The 25,207-nt window shown below is 38.7% G+C and overlaps 1 protein-coding gene across 2 annotated transcripts in view; it reads right to left on the bottom strand.

Annotated features, from left to right (window-relative positions):
- camk4 (calcium/calmodulin-dependent protein kinase IV) overlaps positions 1 to 24,591 on the bottom strand; it is a 327,338-nt gene extending 302,747 nt beyond the window's left edge. Inside the window, exons 1-2 of one of the 2 annotated variants that reach the window (XM_039759421.1) lie at positions 24,461 to 24,591; positions 24,113 to 24,364 (exon numbers count right to left, since the gene is read on the bottom strand). In XM_039759421.1, the coding sequence (XP_039615355.1) occupies positions 24,113 to 24,228 (116 nt within the window). In that variant the 5' untranslated portion in view covers positions 24,229 to 24,364; positions 24,461 to 24,591. Of the gene's footprint in view, positions 1 to 24,112 lie in introns of both variants that reach the window. The other variant, XM_039759420.1, reaches the window with a different exon arrangement.
- Positions 24,592 to 25,207: the final 616 nt, after the last annotated feature.

Raw genomic sequence — 25,207 nt, 5'->3', positions numbered from 1 at the left:
TGAAGGATCTCAAGTACAGAATCTGATTACAATGGGGATTATGACTGCTTCAATCCCAACCTTACAGCTTTAATTCTCAGTATGTGCATAAAATAAACAGATAAAAAAAAAAACTAAACACACACATATTTGAAATAGGCTGTGTATGGTAAAAGAGTTGCACACTGACATCACCACCTTATAAACACAAACAGCAGTAGCAGTGTCCAGGCTACAGAGTGCACCTTTAGCTCAGGAAAGTAAGTCACTTCTTTGACCAGGTCACACAAAGACAAGCTGGCACAGGGGCCCCAAGTCCCTGGGAGTAAAACCTGGAACAGCATATAAACTAAAGATTTAATTCACCACATACAGTTTCAGATATTTAGTTAGAATATTCACACCATTGCTGCAGTAAACTGCAGTCTGTCTCAATCAAGAAGATCATATTCATTTCGATGACACAGCCTTTACATTCAGAGTCAACCACAATATTTCATTTTAATGGTCAATAGTTTCAAGATAAAACATAATTGAAAAGTGTGATAAAAAGGTATGAAAGGCAAACACTATCACAATTCAGAATCTTCAACAGATGTTTCATAAGGCCAGCTTGTGTGCCCTTAAGACTGCTAAATCGACTGGACAAAAATTCAGTCTTGTGTGAATCCTTGTGTTTTTAGCTTTTTATATAAACAGCAATCTCATCTTTGTTGTGTAACTTTGAGAAACTCCCACCTGAGTCTGTTGAACATCCTGGGAAGTATCTAAAAACAAGGTATACAACCTGTCATCCATTTTCTTCACCTACCTGGCCCAGTCAGTAAAGTGACACACAGATACCAGCCACAGAAATAACTCTGCGCCATTACTGGGCACATTTAAGGATGGATTGATTGATTGATGAATGGACAGACAGACAGACACAACGACAGATAGATACAGTACTTTTCTCGTCAATCAAAGCACTTTACATAGTAAGGGGCCAATTCAGTCACAACCAATATGAAGTTTACACCTGGATAATGTGACAAAAGCCATTTTTGCGCCAGTACATTCACTACTATTTGGTGGTGAAGGGGTGAGGCAGTTAGTTAGTTGGAGATAGGGGGCCAGAATGGACAATATCACGGTGGGCAATGTAGCCAGAACATTGGGGTAAACCCTACTCTTTTCAAAAGATGCCCAGGGACAGAGTCAGAACCTTGGGATTATGTCTAATCCCAAAGAACAGTGCCAATTTTTACAGCACATTTTCCCTGTCACTGCATTGTGATCCTCACACAAACCAGAGAGTAAGCACCCCATAATGGCCTCACCAACACCTCTTCCAAAAGCAGCCCAAGCTTCATCTGGTTGGTCTCCCATCCAGATATTGGCTGAGTCTGAACAGGCGTAGCTTCAGGTGGATTACCCATTGTAAAATGCAGGGACAGTTTAGATTTGTCAGTGTTCCGGATTAACACAAATAGAAGCAGAAGATGCAGACTCTGGAGAGGTTTGGCCTGCCAAATAGATAATCTACTTCATTATTATAACAACTCTAACAAAAAACACCATAAAACTAACAATAAAGAAAATACCGTCATCCAAATAACATTAAAAAGGAAACCCATATTATAACAGAGTTTAAGCCATGACTGAAAACAAAACTCATAATTTGTTCCCTACTTTCCCCATGTGACACCTTCAAAATTAAATCTGACAGACAGACAGACAGACACACATACACACACACACACACACACACTATGGTCTGAATACACACCATAAAGACTAAAAAGAAAGAACATTTCTAGCTTGGCAGTTACAGTCAGAGTGAAGCATCATACTCTTGTATTGCTGTTGGTATAAAGGAGCTCCAGCAGTGTTTTAAATTATTTTAAATTAAATAACACTAAATAATTACTGGCCCAGTGATCAGTGCTTCTGCCTCATACATCCAGCATCCTACTTTTAAATCCTATGCTTGACCCCTGTGTGGAGTTTGCACTTTCTTCTCTGGCCATTCCAAATTGACCCTGTATGGGTGGGTGCCTGTATTTGTGTGTGTGTGTGTGTATGTGTGAGTGGACCCTGCAGTAGATTGACACCCTGTCCAGTCCTGTTTCGTGTCTTGCACCCAGTGCTCCCTTTGTCCTTGAACTGGATTAAGTGGGTTTGACAATGTTATGTAATTACTTAACTGTATAATTTATTTGTGCATACTGTTTGTCTGTATTTGGTTGTTTTTAATAGACAATTGATCACAAAGAAGTGTTATATAATGATCCTAGTGTAGGCATCTGGTGGCACAGTCGATAGAGTGGGTGCCTCAGGCTCCAGCAGACTGGGAGTAAATACTGACCTGTTTACAGTCTGGGTAGAGTATACATAGCTTAACTGGTTAATTCAAACTGGCCCATTATAACTAAGTATGAATAACTGAAGCCCATCATTGAAAAATTGAAGGAAAATAAAATAACAGTAAAGGGCCACTTTACTGGAATCCAAACAAACTGGTCAATCCTATTGGTCAGTTGTAGCTCTAATATGTGCATAATTAAAAATGAAGTTCCAACAGCACCCTGTTTATTTAGTTGTGCATGCTCGGTCACTAAGTACAGTAGCTAACTAAAGTGCTACCAATAAAGCGTAAAATAAATGAACTCTTGGTTAAAGCATGCAAACAGATGGGGGTGGGGGAACAGATGTTTTTGCAAAAAGAGTGTGACAGAAGTGGCATCACAATTCACTGGCAAAATAGCGTCCTGATGTATGCAGCGCAACTGTTAACACTGTGAGCCTCAGAGTCCCTGTGATGTGAGCTGAAATCCCTCTGCTTTCAAAAAAAACATTTTGTTCATACTGCTTGTTTAAATTTATTGTTGGACAGGGAAAAGTTGAATGGCAGATAGTCCCAGATATCTGCAATTAATATACGTGTTCCCTGTTGATAAACAGAAATGGCAGAACATCCCAGGCCCTTGCTTGGAGTCGATTAAGGTTTCTTCATCACAGTACAATGGACTGCTTTGACCAAAAAGCTTTCACATCAGACTTTAAATACAGTACGTGTTCACTTAATCAGTAGAAAATAGCACTTAGTAGGTAAGGGGAAACCAAGAGGGTGCAGAACACCTAACTGAGGGTCACAGTTTACAGGTACTGAAGGCAGCACAAGCTCTTAAAATGAATAGGAATGTTAACACTTGTACCAAATCTGGCACACTTTTTGATGATGTCTTCCACACTTTGCAAACTGAATTTCAATTCTTTCCTCCAGACAAAGGTTTATAGTCCCAAAGTGCAGAACCAAGCGGTATTAACTGATAAAGGTTTAAACACTTGGGTGTTCTCAGCCCCCAACCTACAGCAGTGACATAACCCCTTACGCTCATCACCTGCCAAGAACACTGAAAGAAGCTTTGAGGGGCCAACAATTCACTATATTGCTGACAAAGTCAGCTTGGTGAATTGTTTCTTTATTATTTAAATGCTACTGGTGATCCATTCAGAGTTGGCTCCTACCTTGACTCTGACTCTCACTGAAGTTTTCAACTAGAATTATTTAAGAGGTTTGCACTAACTCAAAGTATATATGAAAGTGAATTAGTTAAGCTTGGTATAATGTGAAAATGTCTCTATCAGTATGTAATGTTGCTTGAGAAAACCTCATGCAATGAGCACAATTTCTAACTTCAATCTGAATTGTTCAAATATATTCCAGCTGTTCGAAAGAACTGCTCTCACTAGAGCTAGTCAAGGGATATGGCGCATTCTGTCGTAAACTAGCTCTTCATTGTAACTGACTTCTTTATTTGGATTTCTTGTAAATGAAGATATCATCCAGGCCCATGGGATAAATTCTACTCATGCCAATCCATCAAATTGTACTTCAAACCACAGCCCACTTTTATAGGTCTTACTGGTCAGTTGGTTTTACAAGTTGGAAAAATGCCTTGAAGTTGCTGAAAAACTCCCAATGGAAAATGTATTACAAGGTAATTGGCATAGGAAAGCAAAGCTGCCTATAGACCCATTTGTGCATATGACTAACAGGCAAGGGAATGATCCTTACCAGTCAGTAAATGATCTAATTATTTAAAACAAAATACGGTAAGAGGGCGAGGGTGGCAAAGCTGTAATTACCTAATCCTATTATTTTTTTGTAACAGGGTTTTATTGGACCAAGTGGAAGCTACAATGCAGCTGCTCCTCTTTCAAGGACACAGACTTCTTCATTATTTCACCAGTATTGATTCATATTAAGCCACGTTAAGTGAAGACTTAAAAGAAATGCCTATGAAATAGACAAGCTGTGAATAATACTCCTTTATGAGATTGTATTTCTGTTATCTTCATTATACATTATAACAACACTTAGCAAACTCTAACATTATTACACGACAGTTTCTTCATATAACAGAAGCTAATAAGGGAAGAGATTCAGACTGGAAACGAATGTGGGGCAGACCACCAGGGAACTCTGGTCTACAGTGATTTGTGACAGTTTGCTCTTGCACACTCGCACAATTTACTGCTATCTGCTATCACAGGCATCTCCTTTTGTGGACACCTGACAAATGTCGTCCATCTCAGAAGCGGCACCCTTATTCCCTGCTGAACTCAATTTGATGTCAGACATTAATCTTCATTTCACCATGCATTACTGTGCGCCCAGTAATTGTGTGTAGATCTAAAAGAGATATGAGATATTGCACATTTTTATATTTTTTGCTAAACATACAGTAACTAGACTATATTGCTTTATTTATATCATTAAGAACTTTGACTAAACAAATGCATTCCATCAGTTTATTAATGAAACATCTCAACTTGCTCCATGACTTTAAAAAAATATATTTCGATAACAATACAGTATTAAAGTTTCATTTATATAATATTATAAGAGGGGGAGTCAAGCTAAAGTTAGAAAATGGTATTTATTAGAAAATGGAACAAACCTTAACAAAACTGATAATGTCATTTCCCAATGTACAGTAGTCTCCATCCTTCTCAATGCACTTGCGACACCTGCATGGAAGTGCCTGATTTACAGCAGAATGAAAATATTTGTCTTGTCCTCGCAACTACTCGCACACCGCTTTCTTCATGTCATCTGCCATGAATTGATGACCACTCAGATGTTTTTTTAGAGGTCCAAAAAGGTGGAAATCACATGGTGCCAAATCTGGTGAACAAGGAGTATGTGGCAATACCTCAAACTTCAGTTTCTCCAGACAAGCCTTGGTGTTCTTAGCAGTGTGTGGGTGGGCATTGTCTTACAGCAAAAGCATTTCTTGAGACAGCAGTCCCCACTGCTTGGATCGAATAGCAGGTTTCACACTGGTCTCCAGCAAGTCACAGTAACTTGTACTAGTGACTGTAGTACCCCTTGGCATGTAGTGTTCGATAATAACATTGAGAAGGGTGGAGACAACACTAAGAAATGACAGTTTTGTTAAGAATCATTCCATTTTCCAATAAATCCCATTTTTTAACTTTAGATTGACTCCCCCTTGTATATACACTGGTAGCTGAATATATTTAAAAATATTTGGAATTTGATTGTCACTTGCCATACACATACCCTAACATACCCTAAGTGTTTGTTAACTTCTTTATTCAGTATCCTCGTGTGTCTCAACCTCTCTTGCCCGATACTTTCTCTCTCATTTGCATTCCCTTAAACCCTGCTTCTCAAACTCTGTCATTATGAGGCACCTTGCTCAACTTCTTCCTGTCTCAATCATCTTTGACTGGGCAACTACAGTGAAACTGACCAAAACCACCACAAACACACACACACACACATTAGCATTTAATTATCCACAAAAGATACTACCAGTTATTAGTCTGTGTGTCTTTGTCTATTAGTCTGTGTCTGACTTTGTCTTTCTCTCTTACAATTCTGAACTTCTTCGGTGTCAACCATCCAAAGTTCAACAATTAAATCACAGACAGATTTTGCTGTTTTCCATTTGTTAGTCAGTTTCTGGTGTTTTTTAACAGATGTGTATCTAAGTGTATTAATTCTGTTATTCGGTACAATCTATACTTGCATTTTACCTGAGAGTTTGTCACTGCTAGGCACCTGCACTCAGTGAAAGGCGCTGTACAAAATCAAATTGTATTGTATTGTACTGTACCAGTTAACGTATGAAAACACCTAGAAATGTTCATGTTTTTGATAGATTTTTTAATCAGGATAACAATAAATCGATTACAAAATATAGCCATGAGATTACTAGTGTTGCTAACAGCCACTACTGTTCGAAATGACTGATTTTTTATTTATTATTCGCATGTAATAGGACTGCAAAGCCCTATTTTTCTGCAGCCATTCTTTTAGTGTCTTAATGGTCAAATCCCTTTGATTATCTTTAACTAGTCATACTTAAATGCTAATTGGGTATTAGAGAAACCTTTGTAATTGTAATTGCAACACTTACAGTAAATCTGTTATTCTGGTCACTTGGGTCCTGGCCAAAGTGAAACTGCTTTCTCAAGAAACAGGTCAGACTATTCATTATTTTGCAGAATTAAGAGTATTTCATGCAACAGATTGCCAAAAAACTGAAGATTTCATACAAAGGTGTGTATTATGTCTTGGATATAACCAGCATAGGAAACAAAGGTGAAGGTTCAGATGCACAACTACATAAGAGAATAAGTGCATCAGCCTGTAGTTTGAGAAATTAACACCTTACAGATCATCACTTGGCTTCTTCATATAATACGCTTTTTTAGTCATCTTACATTCAATGTCTGTGTTCTAACCTTTACTTTTTAATTGACAGCTTCAAACATGGCTTTTTTTTTTTTTAAAACCGTGCCTCTAAGGCCTGCGTCATGGAGTCGTCTTTTCTCTGTTGCAGTTGATACTGATATTTGGTGTGTTTTTAGTAAAGAAGCCAACTAATGATCTAACACCAAGGTGTTAGCTTCTTAAACTACAGACTCTGATGTGCTTATTCTCTTATGCAGTTGAACATCTGGGCCTTAAACATCTTTTTCTATCCTGGTTAAATCCAATTTGACCTCTTCACACAAGACAGCTTTGGGCTCCGTTGAATGCAAGCTTCAGTTTCTTGTCAATCCGTCACATGAAATAACATTAATTCTCCCAAAAAACAATAAAGACTGACATTTTGAACCCAAAACTAAACTTTAGGAATTCTGGTACCTTGAATTCCAAATGAACAGAATAACAGGTTTCAGTGGTGTTAATGCAATTACAGATTTTCTAATGACCAATTAACATTTACATTTTAAGAATAAGCTAAGGGATTTTACCACTAGGACACTGAAGAACTGGCTGATGAAAATGACATTCTGCAGCCATTATTGAATAATACATTTTTTTAAAAAAACATCTACCATTTCCTGCAGTGATAGCCTCTAGAAACACCAGTAACGTCTTGGATATATTTAAAAATCAATTTAATGGTATCTTGAAAAAACATATCAATTTCTATCAAAAGCAATTTCTGGGCATGTCAAACCATTTGACTGGCCGTTTTTAATTACTAGGATTTCATTGTGAATTTCAGATTTTTTAAAGCTACCGCACAGTATGTTTGGCTTACTTTTTCCTTTTATATCTGAGTTTATATTAAAAATTAATCATTAAACAATTAACTGAAAATTAATTTTCCTGAAATACAATGCTTGCCATTAAACTGCAAATTCAAATAATTAATAATATTTGAATTTGCAGTTTAATATATATATTGGGCCACTTAAACTGTCAGTACTTCCATCTGCTTTCTCTTTGGGTTTAATTATTTCACCATTATTCATTTTCCAAACCTCCTTATTCCATTACAGAGGGCTAGTGAGCGGAAGTCCATGTTTGCAGAACTAACACAATGAAGGATTCAAACATGGATAAGAGTCATCACACCTAAACTGACAGTCATGAGGATATGAGAGCATGAGGAGAACATACAACCTGACACTAGGCTCTGATTCAAATACAAGCCAATGAAGCTATCAGGCTTTCCAAAATTACTTTAAAAGTTTTATTGATAGCAGAAAGTGGCTTAATGGAAGTTTTGGCCTACAAATGTAACATTAAAAGCCAAGATCAATTTGTCATATATACAGTGTCTCCACTGAGGCATGATTCTAGCTATTATCTAAAAAAAAACATTTACTGCATGATTGTCCCATGAGTTGTGAAGGCCATAAACTTCTTGCCATAGACCTCTCTCATCACAAGGCTCAACTCTTTTAGCTCTACTGCCCAAGAAGGTAGTATAGTAATTAGCAGGTTCTGAGTTTCAGTTGTGCTCCAACTATGGAGCAAGGGACAATAGGGTTACAGCACTGAGAGAAAACTCCTGAGCAAAAATAATGTTTCTGTAAATTAAGTTTTTGACTAATTAGCTATGCTGTCTTAGTACTTCTTTAAAGTGCTGCAAGTCAAACTAAAAAGACACTGATCCTAATCTGTTACCAAATATAACAGAGGATGTTGGCTTACAATGACTGTGTGACAGTTTATTAAAAGTTGAAAGTACCAACAGAGAATCAACACAGAGTTAACTTAAAAATGTGGTCATGCAGTGGTTAGCACATCTGCCTCCGAGTAGAAAGTTAAAAATGCCTGAGCGCCATCTATGTGGAATTTGTAATGCTCTCCCTTGTCTGTGTGGGTTTTATTTCCATATCCTAAAGATATTCGTGTTTAGGTTTATTTTCAACTCTAAATTAGCAGAGAGTATGGCACATAGCAAGCAGGCACCTCATCTATTGCTGGCTTTCAGCTTGGGTCTGGTGCTGCCAAGACAGTCATCAACTGTAAGTGGATCAGCCAAAAATTACACCTCTAGGTACCACGCAGGTGGCAGCCTTTTATATCTCTTTTTGTTTTTATTAATCTTTATTTAACAATTATTAATTATTATCGGTAAGATTAAATGTGATCTGGCACCTGGTTTCTTACTATAAATGTTGAAATGGATTTTTACATTTAAGATAGACTGTCGGCATCAGCTCGTCTCAACTGCATTTTGGACAAGCTGCAAGTGAGCAGGGTGAGCGTAGAGGATCTGAAGGCTACCTTATGCTTATAACATCTGAGAATGTAAGAGGCTCTGACAAACATAAAGTGGGGTATATTAAGCATTCAAGATGGCAATGCTGTCATAACTACCACCTAAGGAGCCCCATTGAACCTTTTTGGAGGAGCAGCTCAATCAAAAATGGAAAGGGTGAAGATCCTGAGCAAGGATAAAAAAAATAAATAAGTTAGCTGAACTGTCACATATCATGGAGAATCAGAACAAGTTTGGGTAATGAGGCATTTTGTGCACTACAGAGAACCAGCTGAAATAATTTATTTCAGATGCTATTTTAATTGTGGATGGGTTTCATCTAATATGGTCAGACGATGTGGAAATGGCAGGAGGGGGCTGGTCACTGTGTAAATGAGCAATGGTAAAAAAGTGAGGACAATATAATTAGAACTTAAGTGTGTAATCCAGACACTAAAATACTGATATAATTTGTCCACATTACTACCTAGGGAGATATGTTGCATTATCCTTGTTAAGATTTATTAACTCAGCAACAGAAATTATTTACTCTGTTGCCAACACTCCAAGGTTGAATGATTCTGACCTTGAATGCTGGTGGAATTCAACCAGAGAAACTTTGGACTTCTATCAGCATGTTCCATTTTGGACACAATAAGCTGGACCTGCTGTATCCAAGTTTTAATTTCTTTAAATATAAACCTGTGGCACAACTGGGTTGATGTGATCATATATACTGCCAACTACAAGCTTGTTATCCGATGGTAGCATCTGTTTAATAATCTAAGCCAGACGTTCTTGTCTGTGTTTGAGGAAATATTAAAATTTTCCTTGAGCTTCCATAAAGTTTTAATTTCCCTTTAAGGACAACTAAAGTATTATACAGGAGTGGACAAACGTAGGTTTACAGTTGTGAGAACACAAAACATGCATCTTTTAGGTAATTTGAGCACTTACGAGATTGTATCTAAGTGCAATATGCTTTTGTGACATTCTTTTGAGTTACAGTTAATAAAGCCATTGTAATAATCAAAACCTGCATGTCCTTTTCCATACAAACAACTGTAAACCTACTTTTGCCCAATGTAATGGTGTGGCTCAGCTCCACACTACCCAATGCTCTAGGGAGCCTCTGGAACCCAATAACATACCTGAGTGATGAGCCAAGAGACAAGGACACAACTCACAAAGCAAAGGGTAAGTGAAACAGTACAAAAGCATATCAGTGTCCAAAACAGTGAAGTGTTCAAACATCCATAATAAATAAATAATCCTATAAAAATGAATGTTGCTGTGGAGGTTAAAATCCAATAAATATCCTTAAAAACGAGGTTCAAAAACACAGTAAACCATCCCTTTACAATTCTTATCCCCCGTGCCTTCCTTTTAAAACTAACACCTCTCTGTCTTACCCTGATTGGGCTTCAGAGCAGGGAGAGACATCCATCCAACAGGGACAGACAACCTTTTATTCCAGCCAGTGTCCCCACTGCCAATCCCACAGTGTTCCACGGGGAGCTGCTGAGCCCTGCTCTGCTCAAACAGCTGCCGATACCTGGCCCCTCCAGGCGAGAGCACACTTACCTCCCACCACTACCAATTGCTGGCTCCTCTGGCGAAAGCACACCCTGAGCATAATGGCTGCTCCTGATACAAGTGACCACTCACCCCCCTCAGTGCTGGCCACGCTACTTCCTGGGGCTCACCTTCCCGTCCTCCTGCTTCCTCCTGTCTTATACTCACTCCTGCCCATTTCTCTCTGTTCCTCTCTTTAACATTCCTTCTTTTTTCTTTTGTTTTTCTCTTTTCAATTCTCATGCCAACTCTCCCTTATATGCCTCCATGGGTACAGCGTCTCAATCGCACACCTCAGAAAGCCAATGAAGCAATTGAAACAAATCACACCATCACATGCTGGTGCATCTTGCCCTAGTTACCTCACCATCTCTAACAGCTGCACGAGCATGCACACCCATGGGCGATCGAGCTAGCTATTCAATTATTTATTTAAAAAAGGACTCCTAATTGTTAAGCTGCAGACCCACTATTCTACACCCACCTCTATCTAGCTACCTACAAATCTACTGTAATTGAATTAAGTGACCAAAAAAGAGTAAGAGTATGGGAACCACAGTTAGAGGGACAAAGCATGGGTACAACAGCAGTGAGTCTCACATATTCCCATACTGCTGTGTGCCATGGTGAGTGGGACAAATGATACATGTCAAACTCTTTCCTGAGCTACTGCACATCACAGTGGATGAGACGAACTGGGGAGAAAAAGATAGTTGTGCCATATGAAAAGGTGCTTCCACACACTGCTCCAATTTTAATTTTTGCAATCTTTTCTTTCTTAATTACTTAGCCTCAATTTGCATTAACTTGATGTTGTGCATTTGTGTACTTCTAGTGTATATTCTTTCAAATTTAATACTGTTGGTTTGTATGAAAAAAGTTTCACACTAAGAAAAGCATACATAAAATATACACTGGCAGACAACTTTCCTTGACTGGATTTTTCCCAAAGCCTTTACATTATAGGTAAGTTATCACCAGTAATAAACAGAGCTTGATTCTCAAACATGCATAATCAAATTCAGAGTCATGGTTGGACAGAGCTGCTCAGCGTATGGCATGAAGCAACCCTGGATAGGAGTATTATTACCTGTGGTAGTGGTGGTTGTACTGTGAGAATGCTAGTGCATCACAGGGCTCCACTATTAATAGTAGCCGTCATACTGTAACTTGTACAGAGAACAGTGAAATTCTTACCTCTATTTCTGACCACCATGGAATATATCTCCACTCTCCGCCAACAAGAATGTATTAAAATATATACAGTAACTTCACTTACAAGGTGCTGCAGTTCCATCCCATATCACACTGTGTTTTAGGTTAATGTGTGATTCTGAATTGGCCAGCTATGAGTGAGTGTGTGTGCAGTCGACTGCTAGGTAGGTTAGTGGTAGAGGTCTGCACTCCGCAGGACTTGTGGGTCCCAATACAAGCATTGCAATGTGGGACTTATTTTCAGCATTGTGGGCAGGATTGGGCAGTCAACACCCATGAGCTAGAGTCTGAGAAATTAAAGTTAAAATTTAAAAAGAATGTACATTCATTCAATACATCAGTTACAAAGCATGTATATATTGTCTCACGCTCAGCCTTCTCAAGATTGCAGAGCCCGAGTACAAACAGCATTAAAAAAAAGTAGAGTGCAAGACTGCAAAACTTGCTTTAGGGAAGTCTAGCATTTGGAAGTAAATTTCAATTGTTATCGATGGAAATGCCAATCAAGTGCCATTTGTTTACTGCAATAAATGTATACAATGGACACAAGTCAGGTACCTCAGGTTTAAAGTGCTGTGCATATGCAGTAGTGAAGGGTCAAACTAGACTGACATTCTTACCAAACCAAACCTGTCAAAAGCAACAGTTCATGCTAAAAGCAAAGCATATGGATAAATGTGTGGATTTTTTTGCAAGGATATACAGCTTTAGGACACAGTGTCTGGTGAGGGCTATAACACAGCAGGCAAAACTGGTCAGTCCGCAGTTTAAAGAGTTACTGTTCTATCTTGTACATGGTAGAAAAAGCCCAAATACTGTAAAAGGATATTGTACATTATTGACATGCTAGCGTGTTTACAGCTGAGGAAGCATTTCTTCTTTGCTCCCCCAAAGTACAGCAAAGTCTATACAGCACCACAATACAGTCCTTTCTTCAGCTGCCAATTCACAGTCCTTCTGCCTCCACTCAAACTTCATCGACCTCCTCCCAACTCTGGCTCCTCAAATGGAGTGAGGTGGCTCCTTTTATGATGGCCCTGATAGTGTTAATCGGACACGGAATCAATCACTCCCAAGTGTGGTGAGAGCCCAGTGTAGGGCTCTGCAACTTTCCCCCATCATGATTACAACAGGTGAAAACATTTGCGCTTTACTTTTTGAAGAATGTAAGAGGTTTCAGAATTGACACGATCGCTGCCTTGCACAGATACAACAGATTAAACTGTAGTGCCCATTCTTAACACAATTCTCTCAAGTGTTTTTACAATAGCAGTGATGGAGAAAGCACCCAAAGTTGCATAGATCCTGGCTAATGTAAAAAAGGTTAGTCAGGTATTTTAAACATATTGGACAGCAAGGCAAGCTTACAAGGTCACTCAGGCAGTCTGTGGAGATAAGATGGAACTCAAATTTCCATACGCTGCATTCAGTGTTATAGCAATTTAATGACTGGCTGCATCAACAAAAATATACTCACAGCAGTGCTCTCTTTAATTAAGATGTTCAAAGATGCAATAACTAATTTAGAATTAAATATTACGATGTCTAAAAGAACTTGTCAACAAACTGTTTAGCACCAATTCCTATCCACATTCCCTACAAAGTAGCAACATTTCTCAGCCCAAAGTTTCTATTTCAATATCTTTTATTTAAGACGATCAAAAAGGTGTAGGAACAAGAAGAGATTTGTAATAAATGAGCTTTAACCCTAATTGTGTTTCTATAACAGTATTATACCTATTATTCTGAATAGGAAACTTATATGTGTGACTTTTACACACTGTAGACAGCACCTACCTTCCGTGTCCATTTCCTCATTTTTGTGGAATGAACAGCAATTATTGACATAGATTGTACTTTATTTCAATATAGAACAGTTAATGGTTGCCTACTTATAAAGCTTTATAAAGAAACCTTGCTTACACTGCTCTTTTTTGTTCCTTTCTGTGAAAAAGACATGCAGACTTGTGCTCACAAACTATTAAGTCCCAACGGAGTACCTGTATTAAATACTGAAGAAGCAGAATTGTCTCAAAAAAAGTGAAAAGAGCAACTGGGCCAAATAGGTAAAGCTTCAGCCACCTACCAGTTCATCACATTAAACAATCTTATCAAACATTCATGACTTTTTTTCTTAATGGGAAGCAGGGTGTTTCCACAGGTGGGAGCGGGACAAATGAGGCCAAGTGTATGCGGAAGCGGGCTGGCACGGGTTTAAAAAAAATCAGTCCCACGCAGACCTCTAGTTTGTGGCCAAAATAGGGCAGCAGGTTGACTCCCTGTAATGATGGAACAGAGAAACCGGTTTCAGAAAACGGATGTGTAGGTTTATACACTCCCACGTAACTTAAATACAACTGATGATGAGTTATATTTTTAGGTAAAATTTTTAATTGACTATGATGCCATATTTCCATGTAAACATTGAATTCTGAAACAATTCACTACAGACCTAAACAGCAATTTGGGGGTTAGTTTAAATTTGACTTCACTGTGACACGTTTCATATATTCGCCTATTTGGCCAGCAAAAGGAGAGCAAACACTCTACACAGAGTTCATTTACTCATTCATTAGTAAACCAGCCTGCAGTGAAAGCCTCAAAATAAACGAAAAGACTGAATGGATGACCTACTAAGTTCTCTACAGTAATAACATGCAGTAATCTAAAGCATCTCAAAAGCATTTCAGACAAAGATCACTCTTATTCCATACCATCATAAAGAAGAAAAAAAAACACATTGCGTATCAATAGAGTTTCGGTGAGGGTGTGATTTTTTTTTTTTATTTTGCTCCTATTCTTTATTCAGATAATTATCAATTCATCTAAACAACACAAACTTTATTGTGTAGCTTCAGCATCTGCCCCACATAATATTTAAATACAGATAAACTGTGCAAAACCATCAAGAGAAAATACCACTAGGCTCAAGAAACCATATCACATATTTAAGATGTGTGCCAGTGTTGGTGCCGACAACTGGATCCTCCCACAAGTTACTCACCATTGTGCATGTAGCTGCTGCTATACAAAGAGAGACACAAATATCTATACACGATTTACATGCACTTATCAACGGCCACCAGCTAGGCCTTTGAAGTTCTCTCTGTAGCCATTTTATTTATCAGCTGTGCTGTGTCATTTCTTTACTCTCATTCACACAGTTAAGAGACGATGGTGTCAGCCTATTTATTAAAAATAATGAAGATAAATAATGTTCTGCTATGTGTGACATGTAAATATCATTACAGCTGGCTGCCCACTGTATTCCAAGAAGTGACAGGAAGCACAAAAAGAAGATAAGAATCAAAAAGAAGAAAAAACCCACTCAACTTCTGAAGACTTTTCTGGTGTGACTAAAAGCTGATTTATACTTCTGTATCGAGCCCAAGGCATAGATACACATTACCTATGTAACCTACGGTTAAGCCTGACATGCACCTCTCAAAATTGTAATTACGCATTGTGTCAATGCGAATCTATGCAGACTTCATGACTTGATTGGCCCATATGGTCAACTACATATTTGCACGTTTCTGTTCATCTTCCAGTTTGGAAGTCGGGGAATGTACGTCAATGTCAATTTATTTATATAGCACATTTAAAACAACATATGAATGCTGTATGAAACAGTGGAAAAAAGTGAGGGACAAATACGTTCACCTATGGAAAAAAAAGTGCAGCAAGAGGAGCAATGATCCTGAAGGGCAAAAACCGTCTGAATTTTAATAGATCATTTGACCATCTTACATACTACAAACACCATCAACTAGTTTAAATCAGCCTTAACATCCCACACAGATGTGGTGCACAGAGGGGGGTTTCTTCTAGATCAACTGTGTAAAGTATTTAAGCTAATGTATATGTAAACTTATTGAGATTATATTGTTATCCAAAAATCATGGATCTAGCGTCCTGGGTTTAAACCACGGCCTGCTTACTGCCTATATGGAGTTAGAATCTTCTCCTGTTGTTCCTGTGGGTTTTCCTCCCACGTCCAAAGCCATACAGGTTAAGGTTCCTCTAACTTGAACTCAAAACCAACCCAACATGAATGAGAATGTGTGTGTGTGAATGAGCGTGCCCTTAAACAGACCAAATCCCAGTCCTACTGGTACTACAGTTGACAGTCATAGTTTGCATTAAATTGGTTTGATGATGAATGAATGACTGTACTTGGCTTCTCCGATTTGTTCAATACTAGTAGATGATAATGCATAAACAAAGGACTATTACATGGATTAACTAACATGATATGCAATTTCCAAAGCTTATCCCTGTGAAGTGGGGTTAAGATAAGTTCAGAGTTCCTTTTGCTCATCATAAAAGAAGACTAAACAAGATTGACATCATCTGCAAAAATGTTTGCTCTGATACCCAACATTTTCAGGACAACTGGGCAACCTAGGTGAACCATGAAGATGGCCAATAAACTGGCAGAGAAACAATTATCAAAGCTGCTTAATCTGATTGAGATCACTGGAGCCTACCCCTGTAATACTGGGTGCAAAGCAGGAACTCATTCTTGACATAGCACCATATTCAACAGCCATTTTAAAGATTATTGCAAGGCACATGTAATAATTTTAATATTTCAGAAAGAGTCATCATTTTTAATTTTTCAGCAGAAGAAACAGTTTTTGTGCACCATGACTGTTCAGGTGCAAACATTCTCATTCGTCTACTCATTTCATGTTCATTTGCTCATTTTTAAACTGGCACGGAGACAAAGTCTGTCCCAGCAACATCACGGTCAAGTCTGGAGAGCCAGTCCATTAGTGGGCATGCACCAGTCAATTTAACATGTATGCTTTTGGGACAAGGCAGGGAACGTCAGTACCAGACACAAAGTTTGCACATACACATGAAGCAGGTACAACCACAGACACAGCAACAGGCTGGGACTTGACTCTAGCACCTTGGACCATCTAACACCTTTACAATTCACAAAATAAAGCTTTTAAGCTGTTTAATCATTTAATCATGTTTAAACTTTGTCTTTTTTTTTGGCTCACAATTAAAAAGGTGAGAGAGGGTTTAGCTTGTTTTTAATAAATCAGTAGAAGCTGTCTCGCTCCTTCAGTATAGGCTGAACTTGTATAACAATCTTAAAAAAAAAAACCAAAACTTACTGACAGGAAGTTTAGGGCATAATTAGGAGTAAAGGGGCCACCACAGACATAAAACAGCAACTATCTGCGTGACTGAAAAAAAAACTTTTCATTTATGCTGCTGATGTTTTTTCAGTAAACTAAATGAAATACCCATTAATAACACTGATATTTCAAAAATGCAATTCAAGTGAAACATGTACTATAGTACACTGCAAGCATGCAGTACTCTCAGATTCTACCTGAGGAAGATGGGCTTGGGTGTGTTCATTAGCACATTTACATTTTTTCCACATCCCCTACAAAAAATTGCAAAAGAGTACATATGAGCAACCCTGTTTGGGAAGAGTGCTCTAAAATCAGTAATGAAGGTTCAGATAATGTCTGAGTACTAAATAAAATTGTAAATTGATATTACAATTGATATTCAAAGTAGTTGCAAATGACTGCACACACATAGGTTCAGACCATCTGCACGTAGGACTACAGTGTATTTAGAAGGTCGTAAACAGGTTTTCTATGCTCTAACTGCAAAAATATTCGATTTATAAATAAAGAATCCTACTTCGTGGAAATTCATTTATCGCGGCAGAGTCTGGAACGTATTAACCGCGATAAACGAGGGTTGACTGTATACTGGTTTCAAAACAGACACATGGTTAACTGCTCCCCCGTCTGGGTAATATCTGAAAATAATTCTTGTAACTTTTAAAATATACATTATTGGGTGACAGGCTGGTAAATGCTGCTGCCTTACAGATCCAATGTCCTGGCTTTGAAGCCTGCCTGTGTGGAGTATGTGTGGTTCATATTTGCATGGGAATTTCAGTCTCAATCGCACATCACCAAAGAAGTGCAGGAATGGTACACTGAACCTGTATGACTGTAGGTGTGGACTTGTACAGAAGTAGACTGGTGCTGTTTCTGCCTAGCACCTAATGCTGCTAGCAGAACAGAAAAAAATTATGTTAGGTCATTTCAAGAATGGAATTATGTGTTACATTATGTTTCGTTATACATTATTTGGTGCTGGCAACTGGACCCACTAGGTGTTTTTTTAAACTCTATGCTACAGACTTGATGTGCAATTCCAAGCAAGTCATTTCCCCAACAAATGTTTATTACACAGAATGGAAATTACACTATAATGATAATCTGGAAATGTCTTTGAATTACATCCATCCATTGCTGCTAACCTGCTAATCATCAAGAATAGGCTAATGGCAATCCAGAGACCATGAAATCAGAGTTGGCCAAAATTCAGGTAAATTCAGCTTAATTTTACATAGTGTTTTTTTACTGAGAGAAGGCTCATAGTACTGCAACAAATTCACAAGTATAATGCAATTACCCCTTTAGAAATGACTAATTACATAATGCATACACAGAAAGATATAGATATGAACAAACACAATCAGTAAAACAAAACAGCTCCAAACTGATTAGTATAAATCAAATAAAATGATATCTGTCCATTAACATCATCCTTGAGCTATGGCCAACAAAACTCCGATCAGCAGCAATTCCGCTTGGGAGTCACCAGTCAATTACACCAGACAAAATAAAAAATAAAAAGACAAAGTCTGACAGTTGTAGTCTTGGAGACCTCAGCCAAATGGCCACCCACCTCCGTCTGAACATTCTCTCATAAAGTCTGTGGTGGGCATATGATGGCAGAATCTTGGAGCCTTGGGACCTTTCACTTTTAAACCAACATTTAACGGCATAACAATCCACTGCAGTGCACAGTCATACACTCTGGACATTATGTACGGTTGCCTATAAAGCCAACGTGCTTATTTTTGGGATAGATAGAAAAAGCAGAATCTCTTTACGAAACTCCATGTGGACACTGAGAGAACACAGTCATCACACATTATGAAAATCTGCACCTCTCTAACACCCTGCAGCTCTCACTGCATGGCTGCTCTTACAACTGATTTACATTGCCAAACATGCAAGGAACAATTACATACGCAGATAACATGAATCTGAACTTACTTATTATTTAAATAAAATACACAGAAACACAGATTGAACCCAGTGAACCTGTGTGGATGAAGTACAGTCCATGTAACCAAGTGCACTAAGTGACAATTCCATACTACTCTAAGTTATGATTCTTCTTATGCAGCAAGCAACAAATTCAAACTACACTGGCATAGCACTTTTCATTCATTTCACACATACTGATGCAATTCGTCCAGGTCCATATATATGGTACAATATTCTACTTACACTACTTAGATAACACAGAAAAAAAAGACATTTCTTACTTTTGTATTATTTGCTAGAATGCAGACACCCGCACAATGTGACAAGGACTAATCCATGAATGAGATCAGATGCAGGTCCCTGGTGCTGCGAGATGGAGGCACTGGGTCAGTTTGTACTCCCCTCTCTCCTACATTCCTTAGGTAATTACATGACAGCATACCAAGCCACAGGTGCGACAAGTAATTGTCATTAGGAGAACAAAAAGACACAAGCAGGTTTATTCAAATATCTCCATGGCTGCACGTGGACAACTAGCAACACAACAAAGCACACTTCATAGGAGTGTTATGTACAATTTATAAAATGCAAGATTTATTTAGTTCATAAACAACAACATGCAAGAGTCTATTCTAAAATGACAGAACCAATGATTACATGTGCTATACTAAAAAAAGAGGTGTGCCACCATCAGCACCTCAATTTAACACATACATGGATCAACACCGGCTATACCCTGTGGGAGAAACAGCACCTTTAATTTCCCACATAAACCAGTGTCAATTACTTACCACCCACTATGTGCCATTAACAAGAACCACCAACACACTAATTGCCTGTATTGCTGTACAATTCCAGTTAAAGAATATTAAAGAAACAACTGGTGAGTGATTTGTGTAACATTTCATTTTTACTGAACCAGTGCACAAATTGCATAAACACTTCATCTATCTTATCTGCTGAGCTAATTCATTATAGTCAAAGTACAGTATAATACAGAGAAAAATATTTTCTGATTAAACAAACAGGAAGGATATCACTTTGATGAAGGGAAGTATATTTTTGGTCCACGAGGAGGTAGTTCCATCCAAGTTCTGTTTTCAGACCCCTACTTATAATTTAGACATCACACATTACTGTGCCATGTTTAGTTTTAGTCCCTGAATATGCAGAATGACATATGATCAAGTTTATGGATGAGTGGACACAATTCCACAAATATGTCATTCTGTTTTTGAATGCTGCACCCGAGTACTGTCTGTCAGGAAACTGTGTAGTTTTCTTGCTTTTTTTATAGGTTCTTGAGTCTTCCGCTCTTGGCTGGTTGCTGCTTTGTTCCCAATGCAGAAGGGATGCATTGCAGCTTCATCGGCATTACAAGATGGATAGACACAAATTAGACACAAATATGTTGATTATTTTTAATTTATACTAAAATAAAGAAAATAACCAAACAAAATCATAAAATAGCTGTAGCAACTTAAGGCTCATCCTGCTTTACTTCTATTGTTCTAGATATTGATGGGTTGTGGGTTTGAATTTTTAGAACTGCGTGTCCTTAAACTGTCCAAATCTACTTATTCCAATAAAGAGCTGAACAGAGCCATGGTCTATCCTATAAAAGGACAAATTCTGAATGCTGTTATCACTGCTATTTCCATCCAATTTATGGACATAATTTAGGGTCATGAAGCGTAAAGCAGGAACCACCTTTGCATTGAACGCTAATCCATTGCAGGGCACAATAAAAAAAAAATGTAAAAAATGACTGCCTAATTTTGGCAAACTCATTTTAAGTGCTAAACTGGCATGTATGTGTTGTTCAAGTTAGATTTAGATTGGATGAATGCACACAAAAGAGGGACAGCCACCGCCAAGTACATGATTAAGTCCACTAGTTGAAGAATGTTGTATACTTTGTGTGGAAACATAATTGGCGGTACTGTTTTTTTTTTTTCCCCCATCTTCTTGGCCGTTATTGCAATGCGGTGTAAATTGTACACAATTTTATAACTGAATGTGTGGGGTGAGTGGTCCTCCTTTGGAGTTTTGAGCACATTGTTACTGTATATGTATATATGTATGCTTCTGGAGGAGCAGGTGGGGGGAGTCGTGCCCTTTGGGGTTATGAACATGCTGATAAGTGTATATAACTTGAAAGAGCAGGAGACACTTATGGTTCCTCTTGGAAGTGTGATTACAGGCATATATATAATACTGAAGAGTAGGGGGATCCCCTTGTTGTTTTAAGCATGTTGATGGATGTATATAATATCAAAGATCATGGGTGTGGCCCCCCCTTAATGTTATCAGCCCACTTCAAGCACTGATCATGTCTGTTAGTAACATTTAGTTTGGGGTCAGATTTAATATTCTACGTGGGGTTGCTAAACTTGTAAATGACTGTGTTATTGCCTCTTTGTGTATAGGTGGGAGTGAGCTCCAGCTATGCTGTAGATGACACTAAATTGTATGAGTAAATGAGAACAAAAATGGATAAACGGTTATGGCGTTGAAATAAAGTATACATAAAAAATGGATGGTCGCATCTCCACCTCTAAGCTAGTGGGAAGTGCGGTGTAATAAAGCTATCTTCCTGCCTTGCGCCCTGTGTTAGCTGGAATTGGCTCCAGCAGACCCTCCGTGACCCTGTGTTAGGATATAGTGGGTTGGATGACTGACTTAATATAAGGCAAAGGCTCCACAAGTAAACGTGTGGGACAGCAGTTTAATTAGGTGACCTTTTCACCACTTTCACTTTTGTGCACATTTGGCTTGGGAGTGTGGTTAGAAATCCCAAAAACTATAAAAGTGCAATTTGAGGGCCATGGCTTCAGAAGATGTCGTATAATACCAATATAAACAATCACATTTCAAAGTAGTTTGTATTTTAATAATACAGGAATAAAAAGTAAGTCATTACTATCCAACCATCTTGTTTTTCTCAAAATTATTCAAAAATTATACATTTCAGGATATATTCACACACACAAACCTCCAGCAACCTAACACACATGTCTGAGAGCTGTGAGAGAAAAACCAGAGCAGCACAGGGGGGACAACATACAGTTAACAAAGACAGTGCATACAGGCTCCACATGGATATTGAATAGGTAGAAATGAATACCCATCCATCTATGAAACCAGTTAACCCAAATTAACAGAACTTGCAGAAGTTATAGGCCAGTCCCTGCAACAATGGGCACAAAAGAAGATGGCACTCCAATTCATGTTTAACTCACACTGGGGCCAATTTTAGAGCCACCAGTTAACACACCTTTGGGGTTTGGGGGACAAGGAAAGCAGAGGAGTGATATTCCACACAGACTGAAACCATTCATAAATAACACTCAATAATTCTGAAGAGTATTAATTTTACTAACTTTATGTGTAGTAAAAAACTTTGATGGATATAATAAGTTATCTGAGCTAGCTGGTTTGAAGAGAAATCAGCATGTGGTTTTACTACTGCAAAAATAAAATTGACCACAACACACATAACAATATTATAAATCAGTGCCCACAAACACCACCTTTAAATTAATGTTTTATGCCAAATTAACTAAACTCAGCATGTCAGAAGTGTCATCCAAACAGAGGCAGTGTTAAAGCATGAATCTTTCACTACTCAACAGAGGGCTAATATTGCCTTTGAAATTTCATGGAGTGACAGTTTCTCAGACAGACCACCTCTCTTCAGCACAGCATACCATCACCAGTACCAGAGGACTAAAATACCTTGCATGATATATCACAGTTTGATACATACAGGGGCAACACAAAGTCCAAGCCAAGTGGAGAACATACTGTATTTGGCATATCTTCTGTGCATCACTGAAGCCAAATTAGCAATGAGTTTCCAAGAAGCAAACATGGCACATCTGGTAGGGCGTCACTGGTAAAGACAGGGGCCGCTTAGCTTGAGTTGCTACCTAACTTTATGTTCTGAAGGAATGAACAACTGATGAGCAGATGACACACAGTAATTAGGCTGAGACTAGCACAGGCCAACTTGAGATGCTGACAGCAATTCTCACTTTGGAATTTCCTTTCAACTTTGTCATCACACTGGAGTTATAACAAGTGTGAATGGCAAAACTCAAGCTAGACATTAACTAGGATGCTGATACCCATTACATCAAAATGAATGAATACCACAATCACTTTTTTTTTGGTAATCAACATTTTTCTTCCAACAGGCAGAGGATGTGGATTGCTAAATGCCTGTCTCTGTGCAGTCAGCACATTCTCCATGTGTTCCTGTGTCTTTTTCTCTTGGCACTCATCCTACATGCAGTTTGGACAACTGGTGGATGTCAGAGTGTCCATATGCAGTCAAACAGCTTCAGGATCGCTACCTGTACTGCTACCAAATGGATTAAGTGGGCTGTGTAAATGTACTGATGGCTTTTCATTAAGCATCTAGTTTTAAGCGAAAATGTTTTATTTTTTTTTTCTTCAACCACATACAAATAAATACAAGGCAGGCTTCGACTTCATCGGTGTTACACCAATAATTATAAAGTGAATTAAGTTTTTGCTGGTAGCAAAAGATCTGTGGAGCTGCAAAGAATACATGTCCATAATGCTTTCTCACTTTGTAACTCTTCAAAAAAATGATCGTGCTGTGCTAGCGCGGTCCTTATGTCACAGGTCACCGCTCGCTTTTCTACACTAAAACACGAGAAGCAGCCAACAGCGTACATCTTTAAAATATACCCGTCTCTGCTGAACTTGATTGCACTGCTTTAACTCTTGCCATGAAAGTCGCTATATAAACTAGAGGTTCACTCAAATACTGAGCGGGTGACAGTCTGATCCGGTTCCTCCGCATACTTTGCTCAGAAACAACGTTGCAGTTGCGCTCAGGAAATTGTGGTCTGTTTTGCAGTTGCAGAGCTCTATCATGTTGGCTGCTCCGCCGCATGGAATACTTTTTTTTTTTCCTGGTAGTTTTATTAGAGGTACTGACTGTGTTATTTAAACGGCTACACTCTCGAAGGCGGCTGCTCGAAACAATCCGTTCTTGCCAGCCGGCACGGAGGTTGACAGCTCCCCCGCCGCACGCTCAGCTGCTGGCCGACCGTCGAGATCCCATTAGTACAAAGGCAGTCATCCGCTCACACGTGTATGTTTGACAGGACGCAAAAGAAATAAATTCATTAAATTAAATAAACGCCTCCTCCCCAGCTAGTGGACCCCGCAGGTACTCACCGTCCCAGTTCAGACTCCAGCTCGTAATAATCTGCCAAGGTCTCCTTGTTAGAGCCGTCGATCCAGTAGTCTGATGCGGCTCCAGATCTGGAGGAGGGCATGGTGACTTTCAGCATCCCTGCTTCTGTATTTTTCCCTTTTTGCGCTATTTTCAGCTCCAAAAAATGTACACAACCCGTAAATGTAGCAAGATCCCCAGGGTAAGCGCACCTCAAGATGTTTGTCTAAATCGCGGCTCGAGACTGCGCACACCTAACGAGAGATGTCAACGGTACTGGGTGTTAAAATGACAATAAAATGCTCAAAACCTGGCGTCAAAGCAAAAGCTTCCGTGTCACAGATACATACAAAGTTACGACAACTGCAGTGAAACGCCGAGCGGCTCGCCTTGCCCGTCACCTTGCTTGTTACACTGTTACTCCCATCGCAACATCGAGTTGTGCTCAAGCCGAGCACCGTAATGTGTGGAGGTGCAGTGCCGCTCGCCCTCCAGACGAGCACTGAGGCTACTGGGTCCTAGTGCCGACCGAGTTACTCGGCTAAGAGGAAGGTGTGCTGAGGTCCCGATAGAGCAAACCGGTGAGTTCCGACACGCTGACGCAATCGACAGAAGGTTACGTTTTATGGCAGACCGTTTTAACATTTAATCTGTTTTCCTTTTTTTATAAAACTCGATAGTCAGGCTTATGAAATTTGATAACATCATTTGGTAATTTATTGTCGATCTTTTGAAATGTAATGTCGCGCTTTTAAATTATATCAGGTTTTTCAAATTTGATATCGAGTTTTTGTAAGTTGATATCAAGCTTGATATCGATGTTTTGCGCTTTTAAATGATATCAGACTTCAAAAGCTAGATATCAACTTTTAAAATCTTGATATCAAATTTTAAAAGCCTGAAATCAAACTCAATGAACGTGATATCAAAGTGACAAAACTTGATTTGAGAGTTTAAAATGCATATATATTAGCATTTAAACTAACACATTTCAAGGCGCGGAATACCAAATTTTAAACGTTTTGAAAGATAATGTCACATTAAAGGGATTAAATGTTAAAATGCCGTGCCGTAAAGTCGCACCCACACATTTTAAG

This window comes from Polypterus senegalus, chromosome 7 (assembly GCF_016835505.1).
Source record: "Polypterus senegalus isolate Bchr_013 chromosome 7, ASM1683550v1, whole genome shotgun sequence".
Classification (NCBI taxonomy): Eukaryota; Metazoa; Chordata; class Cladistia; order Polypteriformes; family Polypteridae; genus Polypterus; species Polypterus senegalus.
This window is presented reverse-complemented; position numbering and strand designations above follow the sequence as displayed.